Source organism: Delphinapterus leucas, chromosome 1 (assembly GCF_059928025.1).
Source record: "Delphinapterus leucas isolate spDelLeu-1000000601 "Yukka" chromosome 1, BTC_Dleu_Yukka2, whole genome shotgun sequence".
In the NCBI taxonomy this organism is placed as follows: Eukaryota; Metazoa; Chordata; class Mammalia; order Artiodactyla; family Monodontidae; genus Delphinapterus; species Delphinapterus leucas.
The window spans coordinates 96,010,386-96,028,941 of NC_143129.1; the positions used below are offsets into that span (position 1 = coordinate 96,010,386).

The following is an 18,556-nucleotide window of genomic DNA, read 5'->3' on the forward strand; positions in this document are numbered from 1 at the left end:
TTATTTATTTATACAAGTGAATTTCTTTGATGAACTTATCTAATTCCCAGTCGTATTTTCTATGTACAGCTTTTAAGTAACAAACCTTTTATTCTGTAGCTGTATGTTTATAATGCTATGTTCTATATTTATATGTTAGTAACTTTATTGAGGTCACTTATTTTAACAGGAGTGTTTTTCCACTAAAAAGACATATTGAAGTATTTTGCCCAGTAGGAGAATTGAGGGAAAATGACATTTAATGAAATGCTTGTGTCCTCCTATAAATTCTATGCCAAAATAAAAACTAGGACCCCAATTATAGATTTTCTACTTATAGTTCCCCTGTGTAGCTGTACTAATAGCAGTCAGTTGGCAACTTCTCTTGTGTGATTGTACTAATAAAGTGATTCAGTATTTAAGTTGCTGGACATACATTTTCAGTAGTTCTTGTGAAACATCTGCAGATACCACTGAAGAGCAAGTACGAAAATGCCGTCTTAGTTCTTAGCCCTCTTTTCATGTTTACAGTTAATAAATAGACCTTTCATCATAAGGTGTATTCTGTGAATCCCAGAAAACGCTTGGTTGCAATCTTTACATTGAATTGTGTGTTTTGCCCTGCCTCTTGTAGCTGTGTAGAACTGCAGTTGACCTCTGGAGCCATGTCATGGTGAGATCAAAAGTAATATGTTCAAGGTTATATGAGCCACTGTGGTGTCAAAGACAATATATGCCCAGCGGCCAGTCTGAGGACAAAATGTAGAGAGAGATTAAGTCCTGTGTATGACAATTCTTTCTTAGCCGCCCTCTTCTATGACACTCATTACTACCTGAGACAGCCAGAAAGGGAAAATAAAGAGAGCATAGGCTATGAAATTTGAAATTCTGCTTAAAAAAAATAATTCTTATTTTTAGGCTGTGGCTTTCTTTATAGATGTGAATTTGCTCATAAATGTCACCTTTCTACCATATTGACCTGACCTTTGTTAGATTGTTTTGTTTCATAAACTGAAGTCTTACATTAATTATTCAAGAAATAGAAATGATTGTCTTCCTTGAAATATGTGTGATAGGTTACGCTGAAGCTGGAGGTTAGGCTTGTATGTCAGAGTAACATTTACTCAGCTTCCACTCTGTGGGGACCCTTGTTGAGAGTGTTACTGAAAGATTGTCACAGGTAGTCAGAGTGTATACAGGGGAGAAAAGGCGCTGCAGCGGGAGCCAGGAGCTTGGATAATTTCTGTATAATAGGACCTCCCATTTTTTAACACTTTAGTACTTTCTGCTGTCAGTCATAGCATCATATTCAACAAGTTCAGATATACTCAAATGGTAAAGATTTAAATAAAGTTCAAAGTAGCAACAGCACTATTGCAGTGCGTAGCAAGTTGTGTTTGCTAGTTTACGTTCACTGAAACTACAGTTTTTTTCTGTGTTTCTTATAGCATTCATGATAAATACAGGATAAACTACTTTTAAGGTCATTTAAAACTCTTCAAAGTAGTATTTTAGGGTTTCCCTGGTGGCACAGTGGTTGGGAGTCCGCCTGCCAATGCAGGGGACGTAGATTCAAGCTCTGGTCCGGGAAGATCCCACATGCCGCAGAGCAACTAAGCCCGTGCGCCACAACTACTGAGCCCGTGCTCTAGAGCCCGCCAGCCACAACTACTGAGTCTGCATGCCACAACGACTGAAGGCTGCGCACCTAGAGCCTGTGCTCCGCAACAAGAGAAGCCACTGCAATGAGAAGCCCGCGCACCGCAACGAAGGGTAGCCCCTGCTCATCGCAACTAGAGAAAGCCCGCGCACAGCAACAAAGACCCAACACAGCCAAAAATAAATTAATTAATTTTTTTAAAAAGGTAATATTTTATTAGATCAAAAACCTTTAAATAAAATTTAAAAATACATTTGTGAAATGTTTCAAACATACCAAAAATAATATGATAGATGTAGGTAATACTTACTACTAAGAGTAAATAGATATTAACATTTTGCTATTTGTTAGATCCTGTTCAAAATGTTCCTGTTCCCTTAAATCTTCAACAATGCTTTGTGCTATTGATTTGTAAGATTTTACCAATACAAATAGTCTAGATTGCTATTTCATTGTTTTAAATTTTGCCCCCCCTCCGAAATAAATACCTGAACCTGACAATGAGCATCTTTTCACATGTGTAAGATTCATTCAGTTTCTCCTATCTGTGAATTACCTATTCATAGTCTTTTCACATTTTTTGGTTGGGCTGTTTATATTTTTTCTTCTGATTTTAGGAGTTCTTTATATATTGGGGGTACTAATCCTTTGGTTATCTTAATTGTATGCATCTGCTGTTTTAGTGGTCTCTTTTTCAGTTTTAAATTTTAATGGAAACAAATTTAGTGATCTTTCATTATGTTCTTTCCATGTCTTGCATAAGAAATCCTTCTCTACCTAATATCATAAAGATGGTTTAATATCTTGTCTTCTAAAAGCTTTACAGTTTTTTTTGACTAATTTCCAATTCCAGATAAGTTATTACGTTTAAAATATTGCTTATTATGAGAAATATCAAATATACAGAATAGCAAAGTGGATAATGTAGTGAGCCCTAGCTTCAACCAATTACAACACTTGGGCAATCTGATTTATTTATTTATTTATTTATTTTTGGCTGTGTTGGGTCTTCGTTTCTGTGCGAGGGCTTTCTCCAGTTGTGGCGAGCGGAGGCCACTCTTCATCACGGTGCGTGGGCCTCTCACTGTCACGGCCTCTCCCGTTGTGGAGCACAGGCTCCAGACGCGCAGGCTCAGTAGTTGTGGCTCACGGGCTTAGCCACTCCGCGGCATGTGGGATCCTCCCAGACCAGGGCTCGAACCCATGTCCCCTGCATTGGCAGGCAGACTCTCAACCACTGCGCCACCAGGGAAGCCCCAGCTTTACAGTTTTGCTTTTCACACTTCATCTTTATGTCATCTGGATACATAGATGATGTGTTTCTAGGCTCTTTACTCTGTTCCATTGGTATGTTTCTCTATCCTTACACTAATACCACAAAATTTTAATTACTATACTTTTTAGTAATTACATTGAAATTAAAAGTATTTGCATGAAGATTGCTTGATATTATTATCACATATAAATGTTTCTTGTTTTTGTAACATTTTGAGGCATAGGAATATTGGATCTGAGTTACTTAGGTAAAGTAGGTTAATGAAAATAACTTACTACAGAGGAATGATTACATAGAACTAGTTAGGGGTCAAACATCTTTTGACTCATACCACATGGCAGGCAGTGTGCTAAATGCTAATTATTTCACATAATCATTAGTGCTATCAATATACCCATTTTCCAGACATGATAATGAAGTGTTTATGGCATTCAACCTTAGACCTATTTGATACAAAACCCGTGTTTATGACCATTACACTTACTGTCCTCTCCTATGGGATCCTCTCCGTGATTTTAACTCACACAAAAAGAGTATATTGCCTTCAACCTGCATGACTTCACATTGTAGATGACTCATCAAAACCTGAGCCTCATTTCACCTGACACTGACATTTTCATGTTGAGTCACCTCTGCCCCTCTCCATGTCAGCCTCACCTGGGGCCTTGTCATCACCCAGAGTTGTCCCATTCCTAAAACCTTAAATTCAAATATCTCATTTTCTCACCTCAATCCTTGGCCCCTCTGCTGCCTTTCTGTTCATCAGCCCCTCCTGTGTTTGCTGCCTTGCCTGATCAGCTTAGTTTCTGTGGTCCAACGTTTGAACCCTTTTGTGCCGTTTTCTGAATCAGCCTGTCTTTGCTCATGCAGCTGAATTGCAGAGTCCTGCTGAAGGAAGTCATACAAGCACAAAGATTTGTGCCTCTTTAAGTGGGATGCAATGTATACACTCTCCTATGTCTGGCTGATGCCCATCTATACTTTAGTTTCTGCTTAGAGTCTACTCCCCCTGAAAGTCTTCTAAGCTCCCTGATTTAGGTGCTTCTGCTGAGCATTTCCATAGCAACACGTTGGTCACAATCACAGCAGTGTCACTCTGTGTAGGAGTGTATGTGTTCCTCCCTACCCCGACAAGATGTCAAGCTCCTTAAGAAAAGGGACTTTATCTCTTACTCATTATTGCACCTCTAATGCCTCTCACATTTACGACTGAATTAGACAACCAAGAGTCAGAGAATCTACCAAACTTGTCAATGAATATGTTTTAAATATCTGTAGATTCCAAAGTATTATATATGTGGGAAAGTACTTGTAACTTTGCAAAGCATTTTTTTTTTTTTTTTGCGGTACGCAGGCCTCTCACTGCCGTGGCCTCTCCCGTTGCAGAGCACAGGCTCCAGACATGCAGGCTCAGCGGCCATGGCTCACGGGCCCAGCCGCTTTGCGGCATGTGGGGTCTTCCTGGACCAGGGCATGAACCCGTGTCCCCTGCATCAGCAGGCAGACTCCCAACCACTGCGCCACCAGGGAAGCCCCCAAAGCATTTTTAAACTTAACTTCTCAGTTTTGTGCGAAATCATTTTATTTGGTCTTGGTGAAATTTGACAAAAACAGATATATTCTATAAGGATCTTTCAATTTAGGAGGCAGAAAAAGGGGAAACAATTTGGAAGACAATGGAAAGCTTGGTATACCTGGTATACTGGAGAAGTAGCTTATGAGTTTATCTGTTTGATGAAATAGTCCCTAGAGAAATCTTAGAATTTGAGAAAGAACATACTGCCTCAGTTACTCAGGTGGACACTCCGGATTTTTTTTTAACTTTGTGTTTACCATGCCCTCTTTGATGTTTAATTAAACTTGATAACTAAAATGCAGAAATTACTGCCACAATTTCTGTTTCTTAGTGGTTAAATCAAAGTGTTTTAAGAACAAATATCATAAATTATTAAATCTGTTAAGATAACAGGAAGAAATATTAATTTGGTTTTGCCATGTATGTTTGTTTTAAAATTAAATTTAATCACTCATTACCAAGTTTTCACTTCATGCCAAGCACTGTGCTTGAAGTTAATAAAACAAAGATAAATGATTTAAGCAGTCTCTGCTCTAAAGACAAAAATAATTATTTTGTGATTTTGTAATAGATAAAAAAAAATTTTTTTCTCTATAGAGGGAAAAAATTTTTACAGGAATAAAATAAATAGGGACTCTGCTGTCACCAATTATATTCCCTAGCTTCAAAGGGCAAAATAGGATATCCTTACTGTTGAAACCGGAAAAAAATATTCTGTAACTAGGTTTTTCAAAAGAGTTATGGCTCCAAGGTAGATGGGAACAAGGGCCTCAAAAAATGTTTATTGAATTTATTGAACAGAGTTACTAATTAATGCTGCTCCACAGAGCCAATGCCCAAGTACAGATTTACATGGAGTGTTCTTTTCTACACAGAATTTTGCCAGCGTTTGTCATATTTGAGCTCAAGCAGGCCTTTTTGCTGCGACTTCATTAATATTAGGTACTCAATACATGTGCATTGAAAGAATCTTAGGTTAAGCCATAGGAAACTGCCTTTTTTTGTACTTCAAAAACGGTCAACAGCAGCCAATTCCTATGGCTCAACCCAGTGTATATCACACTTCTGTGATGGGATGAACACTGGGATATTGGCAAGGAAAAAGAAGTTTTGTTCATTGTTCTGCAGGAGTTTGTCTTAATTGAGAAGCAAGAAACACCTAAGTGAAATGATCAGACTCTGTCCAAGAACTCAGGAGAAGGTCATCTTTAGGAACAGACATTTTTTTCATGATGTATAAGTTAATGAGAAGTCAGTGGTTTGGCTTTAGAGTTATGTGCCATATTAGTATATATTATAATCAGGTGTTTTTATACACTGTATGTGAACTTTGTATTCAGTGTCTCTTCAATACAATGTCTTTGTATTCAATGGTCTTTGAGAAGTGAGGCAGAATGAAACACTCTATCTCAGTATGTCTTTTCTTTGCACAGTCCTGCTTTTAGCTGTGTAACTGCCTTCTAGATGATTCATAACTTTTTGGCACAATTTCTTATTATTTTTAACATTTATATTTTTCTTTGTAGTCCACAGTTTACATTTTAATAATTATTACTTTTATATTTTTATTATACCCTTAGGATATAGGTTTCATTTAATTTTTGCCATTTTTTAGATGATTAGAAGCAATGGTGTCTAACCATTTAAATAGCCTATTATGCTAAATTTGAACAAGTTGAAACCGTAACATAATTTTGGTATTTAAGGTTGATGAAAGAAGCTCTTTATGTAGGAAAAAAAAGATAGTAAGCTAAAAATTTGGGGACAGAATATGGCTAACCTTAAGGAAAATAAGAACAGAGGAAAAAAAAAAAGACTAGGAAGAGAAGTAAGAGTTTCAAATTGATAGGAGAGGGAGAAAAAAAATTAAGATTTTGAAGGGCCGAAAAAAAACTCCAGTACTATTTCTAAAGTCAATATTCTATGTATATTTGAAATATTTTCAATTGAAAAACTATAGAGGACAAAAGCTTATAGGCTAATACCTTAACTTTTTAGTATTCCTAGTCAGTTTATAGGAAGGAGACGGAATATATACTCTGAGTATGATAACCTCTGGGCTATAGAGATTTTGAAATGCAATCTCTGAACTTCCTATAATAGTTTGAAGGGTCTTCTGTTGCATATAAAAACTCATTCCCATTGGAACATTTTGAATCTGATTCTTTTCCCTTTCTTGGGGAAAGGTAGTGATTTATTCATTAAATACCTAAATCTGAAACAATCATATATGACCTTTCCATAATCTTCCCTTGTTTTTTCTAGTCACCCTCACTGGGTGACAGATTGTTGTTGGAAAGAACACCAGTTTTTGCTGGCTATAAGCAACTGGACTTGAGTTGTTTTATATGTAAATAAAAATGTTTGACTAAATTATCCTAAGAAGCATCTTTGATCAAATCACATTCCATGCTAGTGTGCAGTGTTTCCATTGCTAGAACAGTGTTATTTCAAAAGAATACACAACTCAATATACAACAATACTCAATACACAACAGTGTGGTTTCTGTTATCTTTCCCTCTCCTTTTTATAGATAGTGTTAAGAAGGAATGTTCCAGAGAAGGGGACAATGTTTTCATTTTACATACATTCTTATGTAGACATGGTGGTTGTTGATCTGTAGCCCCAGGCAAAGGGAATGTGAACAAAGACAGTTTTACCACATTGAAATGAAGATAGTATCTAGTCTGCTCCTATGAAACATTGCTGGCTTTGAGTAATAGTTATACATTCACTTGATTTCAAACAGGTAAATTTATACTCAGTCAGTTCACATCTGAATTCATAAGATTGTAACTAAATGGTTCTTATCTGAACTGAATTACTTTTTATTTCAGGAGAAGATTAAAGAGGATTTTAAAAAATCAAGGTAAACAACGGGGGAGAAACTAAACCTCAGAGCTCCCTGTCAGATAATGTGATGACTATGGATTCTCAGAGTTTGAAAATGGGCTCATAACAGTTTATAAAGACTTAGCAGATTGGAAGTTCTTCCAAGTCAATAATTTCAGTGTTGTGCCATTTTAGAAAGAGGAGATGGCTCTTCTAATTTTCCTTTTTCCTATTTCTGAAGTTTATTATAGAAGAATGTTCATAAGAAGGGTAAAGAGACTGTTCAGTTTTTGTGCATTTTTATGTAGATATGTTGATTGTTGGTCTCTGACCTAAGGGTTCCCTGACCTCTTAAAAAGATAATCAGCACATCAAAATGATTGTCCAGAGTCATTTGCTTTCTCTGAAACTTGCAGTCAGGAATACCAACTGCCCATGCTCTTCATTTTAACTTACAAATCAATAAACCCTGTCTGTGCACATCTGAATGTTTTAGGCATGCAACTGAATATGCTCTCTGCTACTCAAGCAAGGGATCGCAGGAAGTAGGGAGGTCAAGAGAAAAGAGAATAATAGAGAAGAGCTGGGGAGTAGAAGGCAGAAGCTAGGGCAGACTGTTCGAGAAAGTATATGCCACTTTTTATGTTAGAACTTGTGTTATTTTTATGCTGATTAGCAATTGATTGTATAGGAATAAAAAAGTATTTTTCCATACATTATGCAAGTCACCTAATTTAAAGATTTTCAGGATGACTATAAATTATTAAGAGAGTCATTATTAAGGGCTTTTATGAAATATATTAGCAATTTTGTACCTTAAAAATAATTTTATTTCCTGCAAAATTTCAGTTACAGGTAGCATACTGATAGTTATAGATAAAAGCACAAATAAATACAGTTCAAAAGCAAGTCAAAACTAAAGACGAAGTTGTAGTTTGTTTAATAAAAACCAAATTTGATTATGAAAATAATAAATGTTTATCATACAAACAGGCAGTACAAATATATAGAAAATGAAAAGAGAGGAGGCAGGTAACAAGTAAATGAGTAAGTATAGAATTACAAGTCAGGGTTCATAATGTAGACTGTCTTGGCTGGACCCGCTTGCTCAGCGTGTTTAAGCAAGTATAAAAAGCTCAGTAGGATGGAAAACAGTGAGCAAGTGTGAGATTGGAACAAGATGAGATTGGAGAGTTATCAGGGGCCTAAAAGGGATCTGGGCTGTGGCCAGAAGGTCAGATTTAATTCTGAGTGCAGTGGGAAGGGTTTTACATAAGAGAATGCTATTTTATAATATATATATTTTTAATATATTTATATATTTTAATACATTTATATTTATTTAAATATATATATTTACATGAAAGCAAGTTATTTAGAGAGATATACATTCCATAGGCAGAATGCAGACTATCTCAGGCGAGAGGTCATAATTTACATTTTAAAAAGTCATTCAGGTGGCATTGTGCAGGACAGTCAAGGATTTATAAGAGTGGATGAGGAAAGGCCAATTTGAAACATAAGTTTTGAATATGGGAGGAAGTAAAAATGGGAAGAAATGGTTGACTAGAGAGCTGATTTGGGTGTAATTCAGTGTGTGTGTGTGTGTGTGTGTGTGTGTATTTGGAAGGGTGGCTATTGGGAGAGGATAGCTACCTTTTTCCTTCTTAATTCCAAAAGAATTCATCAAGACAAAGAACACAATCTTTGTCACCAAGGTGGTCACAGTCTAATATATAAATTCTACGAAGACTGTACATAGGAAGATGCTTATGGTCTAGTATTTACGTTTGATACTAGCTAGATAAGTAATTTTGGTGCGGTAAGTGGTATTGAAGCAGGAAGCATGAGCGTCTAAGGGAGCATATGTTTCAGACACTTAAACTCATACTTAAGAGAATGTTAGAAGGTTTTTTAGCAGAAGTCGAATTTGAGTTTTAAAAAAATGAGAGGAGTGAGTTAGATTCCCCCCCCTCCTTGGGTGCGTTGTAACCTGGGTGTACAGACAACAGCAAGTATATGCCAGGAAGAAGGGGCAGCATGTTAATGAGAACTTGACCTGTTTAATAAATTTCAAATAATTCAACAGGATGCATGTATAAAAGAACTGATGAAATGGGCCAGACTCTCAAGACTGCGTATATCAATTTAAAATTTATCAGTTGCTTTCATGCGATGTCACTGGCCATGTTTCTGTCCCTCAAGTACTTCAAGGTCATTGCAGTCTGCGTCTTCATGTTTATTGTCTCGCTTGCCTGTTTAATTACCATCTTCCACCTCCCAACCCCCCAGCTGTGCCCCAAATGATCACTGCTTTCTCCTCGGGTCTTAAACTTCACCTGGTCACTTTCTAAAGAAACGTGTCCTCACCGCTCAAACATACACCCTCGCCACTCTCTAATCCAGTACCTTTCTCTAAACTCTTCTATATATAACTTCAATCTGGTATTATTGTATTTGTTCATTTGTTTTTATGTTTGTCTTCTCCACTAAAATGTGAGCTTTATGAACGCATTCTTATTTACAGCTGCGATCCCAGTGGCTAGGCCAGTACCTGCACGTGATGAATAATCTGTAAATATTTGTTGAATAAATGAATGAACTCATAGAACAAAGAATGGAAACTAGGTTATTGCAGAGTGCCCTTAATCATTTTTACTTTTACTTTATCTTATTCCTTAGATAGCCTTTAAGACTGGATTATTAAAGGTTTATTTTGGTTGCAAGAAAGAAACATGCTGAGTTGTTTGGGAGATGCGGGTTTCTGCTCAGAGGGTAAGAAAACAGCCCAGGAAATCTTCTCAATAGTCACTCCATATCTCAGTACTTTCCATGGAGGGGAAAGGTACAGCAGGCTATATAAGAATCTCTCAGGACCAACAGTTCTGGAAACTAGTAATCCCAGTCATCTCTCCTTCTCTAAGGTCAGAAACCATTGTTCCCTGTTGACCTGTATCTGCCTGCTGCTTTCATGTTGTGAGAGCAAATTGGACTGTCTTGTTTCTCATTCTCCACTGAGGGCCGCCCCTTTGGGCAGTCTCCCTTCAATGCTCCTTTTCAGCCACTCGTGTCTCAGATGGTCAGCCTATTCATTGCAACCTTGGGATTAATCACCATCCCTGATCCACTCGGGTGTGGTCAGAATAGCAGAATGATGTGGTTTAAGTGATACTAATTTACTGTAGAAAGAACTTCATGTGGCCACTTGTTCACAGATCCACAGAGCTGCATGGGGACGTGTCAGTCACTGAGAGTGTCAAGAATAATTTTTTTTTTTTGAAGTTGAGGCGCTCAAGCCTCTGTCTTTAGAATACACCAGTGGGAGTTATTATTCTCCTCCTAGAATTTAGTAAATCTTGGGAGCTCTCAATCTTTCCCCACTGGAAGGAGAGTTCTTCCTCCTCTTTTCCTGCTCCTCAGGATAACACTGCATACCCAGCAGGGATTCAGATGATCCCCAAACACATATCAGTTGATATCAGGAGACCCCTCTCTGCCACAACCTTGTACCCTGCAGGTTGCAGAGAATGACTGGCCTGTACCCGGGAGGACTGAACTAGGAGGCAAGCCTAAGAGTTTTATAAGGTAGACACATAGGTGGTTGGACTAGGTGACAGAGCTCTTACCTTGAAATTGTGTACTGTGTTCTCTTTCTGTCTTTAAAGAAGATCCTGAGATAGCTCAGGCTGCACTCCTCAGACGGCTCTCCTCCCACCCCTAGGAGTGGTGGTTTTCTAGGGGTCTGACAAACGGCACAAGCTTTTAGAGCTTTGATGTTATTTAAGATTTTAGGGAAACCTTATTTTTTTGTCACTTATTCAACAGAACAGAATGTTAAATTTGCATGGATTTTAAAGTAACATATGAAATTGTATAGTTCTTTTATAATTGGTAGCCTATGAAATCTTTTTAATAAATAGAAAAAATTTCCAAAAGGAATTATTATATCTTTCACCCTTGGTTCACTAATACTCCAACAGATAGTGCCAGAGAGTGACTAGGCAGTGTTTATAAAGTTGGAGGAAAGTATCTCTGTCTGATGCTTGTTTTTATGTGAGCAGTGACAGTGCTGTTTCCTTCACTTGACTCATCATTGTTTATAAAAGTAAAGTAGGATCCTCTGGGTGAAAATCTTCAAAGTCATTGAGTGTTCCCTTTGTGAACAATTAGTTCTTTAGACCAGTTTGTTTTCCACCAACTTGTCTGCTTCTGTGGTAACAGATGGTTTCCATTATAAGGCTCCACGTGCTCCTCCGTGAAGATCAGTAAGTGAACGAAGGTGCACGGCTTCGCGGGGAAGAGCCCTGGAAGATGTGATGGGCAGGGGAGGCCCAGCATCCCGGGCCGCCTCACTTGCCAGCAGTTCAGTCGACTCAGCCTGATCATCAGACCTGCTGGTTAGATTGTAAACTTGTGTCAGGAAGAGCTGAGATGTGCCAGGCAGCACAGTTTTCTCAAATGCAAGTTTGGAAGTGGTGGATGTTGGTCATGGGACCTGCTCCTGTCCCCATGAGAATGTGATTCCCATACCTGTCTAGGATTTGGAAACCACACCTAGGAGACTTACAGAAAAGATAAAATACATTATTTCAGGGTCCTACTGAAGACTTACCAAAACAATCCCCTGAAACTTTTCTTCATAGGCGTATTTGGAAAAAGGTCCCCCTGGACAAGAGCCCATGCCCAATTGTATTACTGTCTTTAGTTCACCTGTCTACTCAGTGCACTACAGGCTCTTTGAGGGCAGGAAGCCTGGCCTTGCTCTGTTCTCAGACCACCATGCCCAGCGCTTAGGGAGTGCTTCAGACATTTAAGGAATGAATGAATATGTTATGCTTATGATCAGTTTCTCAGGATAAACTAACCACATCCTCTGACATCTTGCAAAACTAATTCTTTTTTAATGCGGCTGTGTTTAGATTTTAAATTAGGCCTCAGAGGTGAAAGGCCAGTACCATTACTGACAGCTTATTTATCTAGTACACAGCACTCTGCTCTAAGTTATTGCCCCAGGGAAACCCATTGCATTAGGGCAGTGATATCAGCCTCGTGAATGGATACTAATCTCTATTGTGACGGTCACTCTTCTCAGAAGCCACAGTGGCTGATACAGGTACAGTAGGCTCAGTTCATTGAGGGTTTATGTGAAAATTATCAGTGAAATAGTTTATATCTAGCAACTTTCCAATAGAACTCTACCCAGAATTCACTCCTTTTTAAAAAGTACATTTTAAATCATTTCTTGGCATATATCACTCTTAGTGGTATTGAATTCAGATTTGAAAGGAAATCTTGCTTCAGATCGCCTTTTTAAAAACACTTCTGTATTGTTTTAGAAAACTCTAGTGTTCCACATAATTACATTGGCTTCGGTTTTATTTAACGAGAACCCCATGACTATTACTGGAGTATAACCGTCATTTTAATATTGTTGATCCTTCTGTTTGTTAATTCTTCGTGCATAAGGATGACTTGGGGACCTTGTCTAATGCCAAGACTAAGCATAATTGCTAGTGTGAACAAAAGTTAAAGGGCACAATTGTCCACAAGTTATGCATTAAGGATATAGTTGGCTGTACATCAGAGCATTTGTTAAAGGGAATAAAACAAGCTGAAATGACTAAACATTTGGCAGGAGATCTAATTTTGTCTCAGCCATTTTAACTATATTCCCTTAGATAAGGATTCTTGATTATATACAGTTTTGGGAACTTCCACAGTTGCTTACCTGTACATGTTGGCATTACATATGATTATTTTGCATTTAATATCTGAAGGTAGTTACAGTATAACTTTTCAGATTTTGAAGAGCAGCCTTGTAATTATACCAATATATCCATTATAAATTCAGTTCTGGAGCAGAAAGAAACTAGACAACTACTGGGTCCATGTTTAACCAAGAAGAAAAAAGCAGCTTTCTGGGATGAGTTATGAGTTTATAATATAATGGAATTTACATATTTTAATCAGTTTTTAGAATAACTTTTAGCTATTTATTTCTGATTGCTCAGTATCAATGAGGGAAACTACAGTTCTGCCTTTGTAGTTTTATACTGTTTTGCATCTCAGAATCCCTTGAAGTATGGAAAACCAAAGGAAAATAAGATTTTTTTTTTAAATGAGGAACTAGGAATTTTAAGCCTGAACAAATTTTGAAAGGCTAATCTATAAAAAGGAGAATTGCCTTCTTCAGCATAATTCCAGATGGAAGGAGGCAGGTCAATGGAGAGAAGTTAGAGTTTTGAATAAGTTTCAGATAGAGCTTGTTAATAAACTATATGCAACAATGACTGAGTTGTCATAGGAACGTGTAGTGAATGTTCTGTTCTGGACATTTTTAAACAGAGGTTAAAACCTGTCAGATATTTTATAAGGGGAGAAGAAAACCTACATTAAATCAACACTAAATGGCTATTTGAAATATGAACATCTGTAAATCTAATTTCTTCTCCCTTCTTGATCTCATTTATGAGGTGTGAATGCCTGCTGTGGCAGTAGATTGTGTCAACAATTATACTGATGGCTGAGTGCTGACATGAAGTTTAACCCACTCCCTCTCTTCTTATTTTAATTGCATTTTTATCTCTCAGTTAATGTGATTATATTCATATTCTTAGCAATGTCACCGTGTCTTTTTTTTTTTTTAATAAAAGGAAGGAATATAAAGGGGCCTTTTAGAAAGCAACCATTCATCCCACCAGTACTGTAGAACTTCTACTATATGCAGGTGTCAGAAGCAAGGGGCAGAGTGTCAGAATTCATCCTGTCCCTGTGCCCTTGTTTCATTCCTTTTATCTTTCGATCTCCGTAGATAGCCCTGTAGCCCTGACAGGTCATCCTGAAATGAGACGTGCTGACCAATCAGAAATAAATAGCCAAAGATGATCCTAACAAATGACTAAAAGATATAAATTCCATTATATTATAAGTCCATAACTCATCCCACAAAAAAGCATATGGGTCAAATAAACATTGTATTTTGCAAATCACGTATGGCTGAATTCAGGCCAGTAGCAGTGTCCTTTTGACTATTACCTGGGCTCAACCATAATTCTTGGCGAGGTCACACAATTTTTGTTTTAGGAATGAGATCAGCAACACACACTATGCTAGTGTGCTACTCAATCAACTTTCCAAAAGAAGCTCATAACCAAGAAGAAAGTAATAGCAGAAAAGATAGAGTCAATGAAAAATATCAGGAATAAATAAGACTATGAAAACCAAGTCCATCATTCTGAAGGTTGCTTAGTCCAAAGTAAATCATAAGACTAGTACTTGGGTCTCATTCCTTGACCAAAGTATATTAATATATGTACTACTTTCAGTTTTAAATATCATGACTTTAGTAGGTCATGTGTTATGGGCATTCTAGTCCAGTAAAAAAGATAAATGAGGCAGCATTGTTCTATACCTGACACTTCATAGCCTTTGTATGTAGCCTGGGCATTCTGTATTTTAATCCCTAACCTATATTTGGCTGGTGAAATGTCATCAAACTTAATTTTTCTTCTTAAATACTCTATGCATTTTCAATCATTTCTTCTTGAAAATAACTTGGACATATCAGCAATAAGAGAACTACTGTTTCCACCATTTGTCACGTGGCACTGCTTCTTTTTGTCCCTGTGGGCCTTGTCTACAGAGACAATTGCAGCGAAGGCCATGCCCCTTCCCACTACTCACCTCGTCCCAGTATTTAAGGTCACGTCAGCTCTTTCAGGTTTAAAAACTCTTCTTTCTTGCCTTCAGCCTTTATCTAAAAATTGACGTTAAAAACAAAATTATCAAGGGATCCTTCTGAACAAAATGCTTTCCTTGCTCTAGCAGTGCTCAGGAAAACTGAGGCTAACTGCAATTCTGGCTCCTCAACATGGGATAACTATCATGCAAACCATGCTCCTTTGAAAAAATTCTGCTTTAGACGGCATCCTCTTCCATATATTGAACTTCTAAATCCATTTTGGTGTGCATGGGATATTTAGGTTCCATTTTATATTAACAACAGTATCTTAATAAAAACTGTAAAATAAGCTCTTTCTATGCTCCAGGAATTTACAGTGTGTTAAGATTGAATCTGATAAACACTTGTCTGAGAAGAGTTCTCTTCGAGTGTTGTTTTGGAAAAGACAATAAAGTCTGCTGTTTGGGTAAGGGCGCCGCCACCTTATACCATCTGGTGGGGAAATACTCCATGAGGGATATGGGATCAAAGTCATCCCTCTGGGGTTCTGTGGCACAAGAACTGAAGAAAGGGGAGATGTGGCAGCTCATAACATGTCTTGGCCGTTAACAGCCATTAAACTGGGGTGAAGGGCACATTGCTTTTCAGCCCTTCTGCCTTCAGGTTGACTGGGTTGATGAGAAAGTGTTGACTAAAACTTTTCAGTTCTGTTTAGTTTCTAGCCACACTTGTTTTCTCCCCTCCTGGCATGGTTATTGGAAAACAGATTTTGAGGACTTTATTAAACTGTTTGCTGGAGCATTTCATTTAGATATCGAGGTCCTTTCGAGGTAACTTGGACACCTAGAACTGAATGACTGCCATTCATCCTCCTCTATTTAGTGCAACATTTCCAGCCAATTATAGCTTCATTGTGTTCAGTCACTAGAATAAAAAGTCTTGAAGTGTAATAAGCGATGACTTAAGGGCCTCAGTGTGTAACAGATACCATGTTTATGAGCGATCTGTCTCGTAGGCAGGAGCAGTTTTTCACCTCCGGATGAAAAGGTGACTGAGGTGATCCATTTGTGAGCAGCGCCGACGCAGCCAGGCCTGGGTGCACTTGGAGCTGCCGTTCACGAAAATGAAATACTGAACTGAGGCATTCATTGCCCATTCCAAGAAATACAACAAAAAGGCCTGGATCTGTATTTCAAGTCTTGCTGATGCTATTGGCTTAGACACGTTCCCATTATTGGGTCTCTTTTGCAAGCCTAAATTTGAGCCTGAAGAATTTCTCCATATAAATGTCTTAAGTATTGCAGTGGCACATCCATCACCTTTTTGCTTTTGAATTACAAAGATAACCTTAAGATATGAGCCTTATACTGGGCAATGCGATACATACACAGAAAGGGTGAGCCTCCTTAGTGATGAAATCAGCCAATGCCCAAGAGGAAACTAATAGGCAGAAAGATAGAGAGGATGAAAAAAATGATTCTTTTCCATTAAACTGTACGTGACGTGTATTTTATGAAGCAGGCATCAGCTGAAAGAAATATTTTTTCAACTAAAAAGAGATTGATGGTGAGGGAGAGGAAAAGAATGTAAGGAATCAGGGGATAAATGTGTATCTTATTCCATAACCATCTCCGATAATGAGAAAGTTGAAAAGCATTCCACTTGTGATTACCTCAAATGTTTCCTTGGACTTGGTGCTCTTAAAACTCTTTAATGTTGGGCTTCCCTGGTGGCGCAGTGGTTGAGAGTCCGCCTGCCGATGCAGGGGACGCAGGTTCGTGCCCCGGTCTGGGAAGATCCCACATGCTGCCGAGTGGCTGGGCCCATGAGCCATGGCCGCTGAGCCTGCGCGTCCGGAGCCTGTGTCGGAGCCTGTGCTCTGCAATGGGAGAGGCCACAACAGTGAGAGGCCTGTGTACCGCAAAAGAAACAACAACAACAACAAAAAAAACAAAAACCTCTTTAATGTTAATAATAGCTTTGGTTTTTTTAAAAGTGCATTTGGACTTCACACTTTATAATTTTCTCAATTCTAAGTGTTGTGTTGCTTATTTTCAGGTTTACCAAAGATGCAGGCCATTAGGAACTATACTGGAATGCCAGCCCCCGCTCTTCATGAAGGACCCCCGTTACACATCCAGGCAGGAGATACAGTTGAACTTCTGAGAGGAGATGCACACAGTCTGTTTTGGCAGGTACTATCCACATTACAGTTTTTTAGATTTAACGGATGATTTATTACCACTTGGAGAATAAAGCTATCTTTAGAAACTGATTGTATGCTTTCAAGCTTCAGAAATTTTACATGATGTGAGGAAAAATATTTTTTATTAACCACCCTCAAATTTACTCACGCTAAAGTGGCAATGAGTTTTAGAACACTAAAGAAAATAGTATCTGTGCTATGAATCAGAATTACCATTTATATTAAGAATTCATACTTTGACAGAGCATTTTTTCCAAAAGTAGGACCTTGGGTATCATCTAATTCACATGGCTTTCACATATTAGCACTTCACTTCAGAGGAACTACCTTACTAGCTTGCCAGTGGCCATTTCTGGCCATATTTCATTTGTGCCTACCCACAGTAATACCTGAAGCTATTAGAGGTACCATGGGCATTATTTATGAAATAAATAAAATGTGAAAAGTAAGTGAGTATATTGATGTTTGCTGGTGATGAAATCTCTCTTATCCAGCTAGCCTGGTTTGGTTCAAGGGTTTTGTTAACTGAGATAAATATGGTATAGTGTTAAGATTTGATACAGCTTGATGGTAGAACATTGCTGTTCGTTAAATTATTCTGTATTTTCATGTATATGTTAGAAATACTTCCCAACATCTTAAAGAAAGAGTGTTAAAAGTGTTGTGTGTTGAGGAAGAAAAGGGTGGGATCAACAGAAAGCTTAGCACATGAGTGACATTTTCTAGGGGTGAAGAGACCAGAAAAGGACTGTTAGATAATAATCCATTGAGCACATGTGTAAATGATAGCTATTTTGTTTGTACAAAACTATCTTATTGTCTGCCATCTTGTTATAGAAGAATGCCCCTAAGTTGGACATTTAGCTCCAACCACATTTCAGTTTCTGTAGCCAGTGGCTTTTCCAGAGCTCCACCATCCTTCTTAAGTATCCTACTCTTCTCATACCTCATTCTTCCCAAAAAAGGAAGAGAGAGAATAACAGACTTCAATTCTACTAACCCTTCCATCCACTCCTGCATCTCCCAGCCCAACCACAAGACAAACCTTGTGTATGCATAAGAGTCCTCTTACTCAAGGTTTACCTTTTGCTTGGAGTTTTCCATCCCACATTTCATCAGTTGGCTCTTGACCCCTACATTTTCAATTTCATTCTCTCCACTGGCACCTTTTCTATAGCTTATAAATATGCTCAAGTTCCTCCTATCTTAAAATACATATACGAAACGTAAGGTAGATAGCTAGTGGGAAGCAGCCACATAGCACAGGGAGATCAGCTCAGTGCTTTGTGACCACCTAGAGGGCTGGGATAGGGAGGGTGGGAGGGAGATGCAAGAGGGAAGAGAT

At 38.1% G+C, this 18,556-nt stretch overlaps 1 protein-coding gene across 6 annotated transcripts in view; it reads left to right on the top strand.

The window, feature by feature from the left end:
* VAV3 (vav guanine nucleotide exchange factor 3) overlaps positions 1 to 18,556 on the top strand; it is a 397,836-nt gene that overhangs the window by 289,655 nt on the left and 89,625 nt on the right. For 5 of the 6 annotated variants that reach the window (XR_016394621.1, XR_016394620.1, XM_089918787.1 and 2 more), the window contains exon 20: positions 17,064 to 17,200. Coding sequence is in view for 3 of the 6 variants with exons in the window: in XM_089918787.1 (XP_089774913.1) it covers positions 17,064 to 17,200 (137 nt within the window). In the remaining 3 variants the exon portion in view is untranslated. Of the gene's footprint in view, positions 1 to 17,063; positions 17,201 to 18,556 lie in introns of those variants that run through there. The other variant, XM_089918782.1, reaches the window with a different exon arrangement.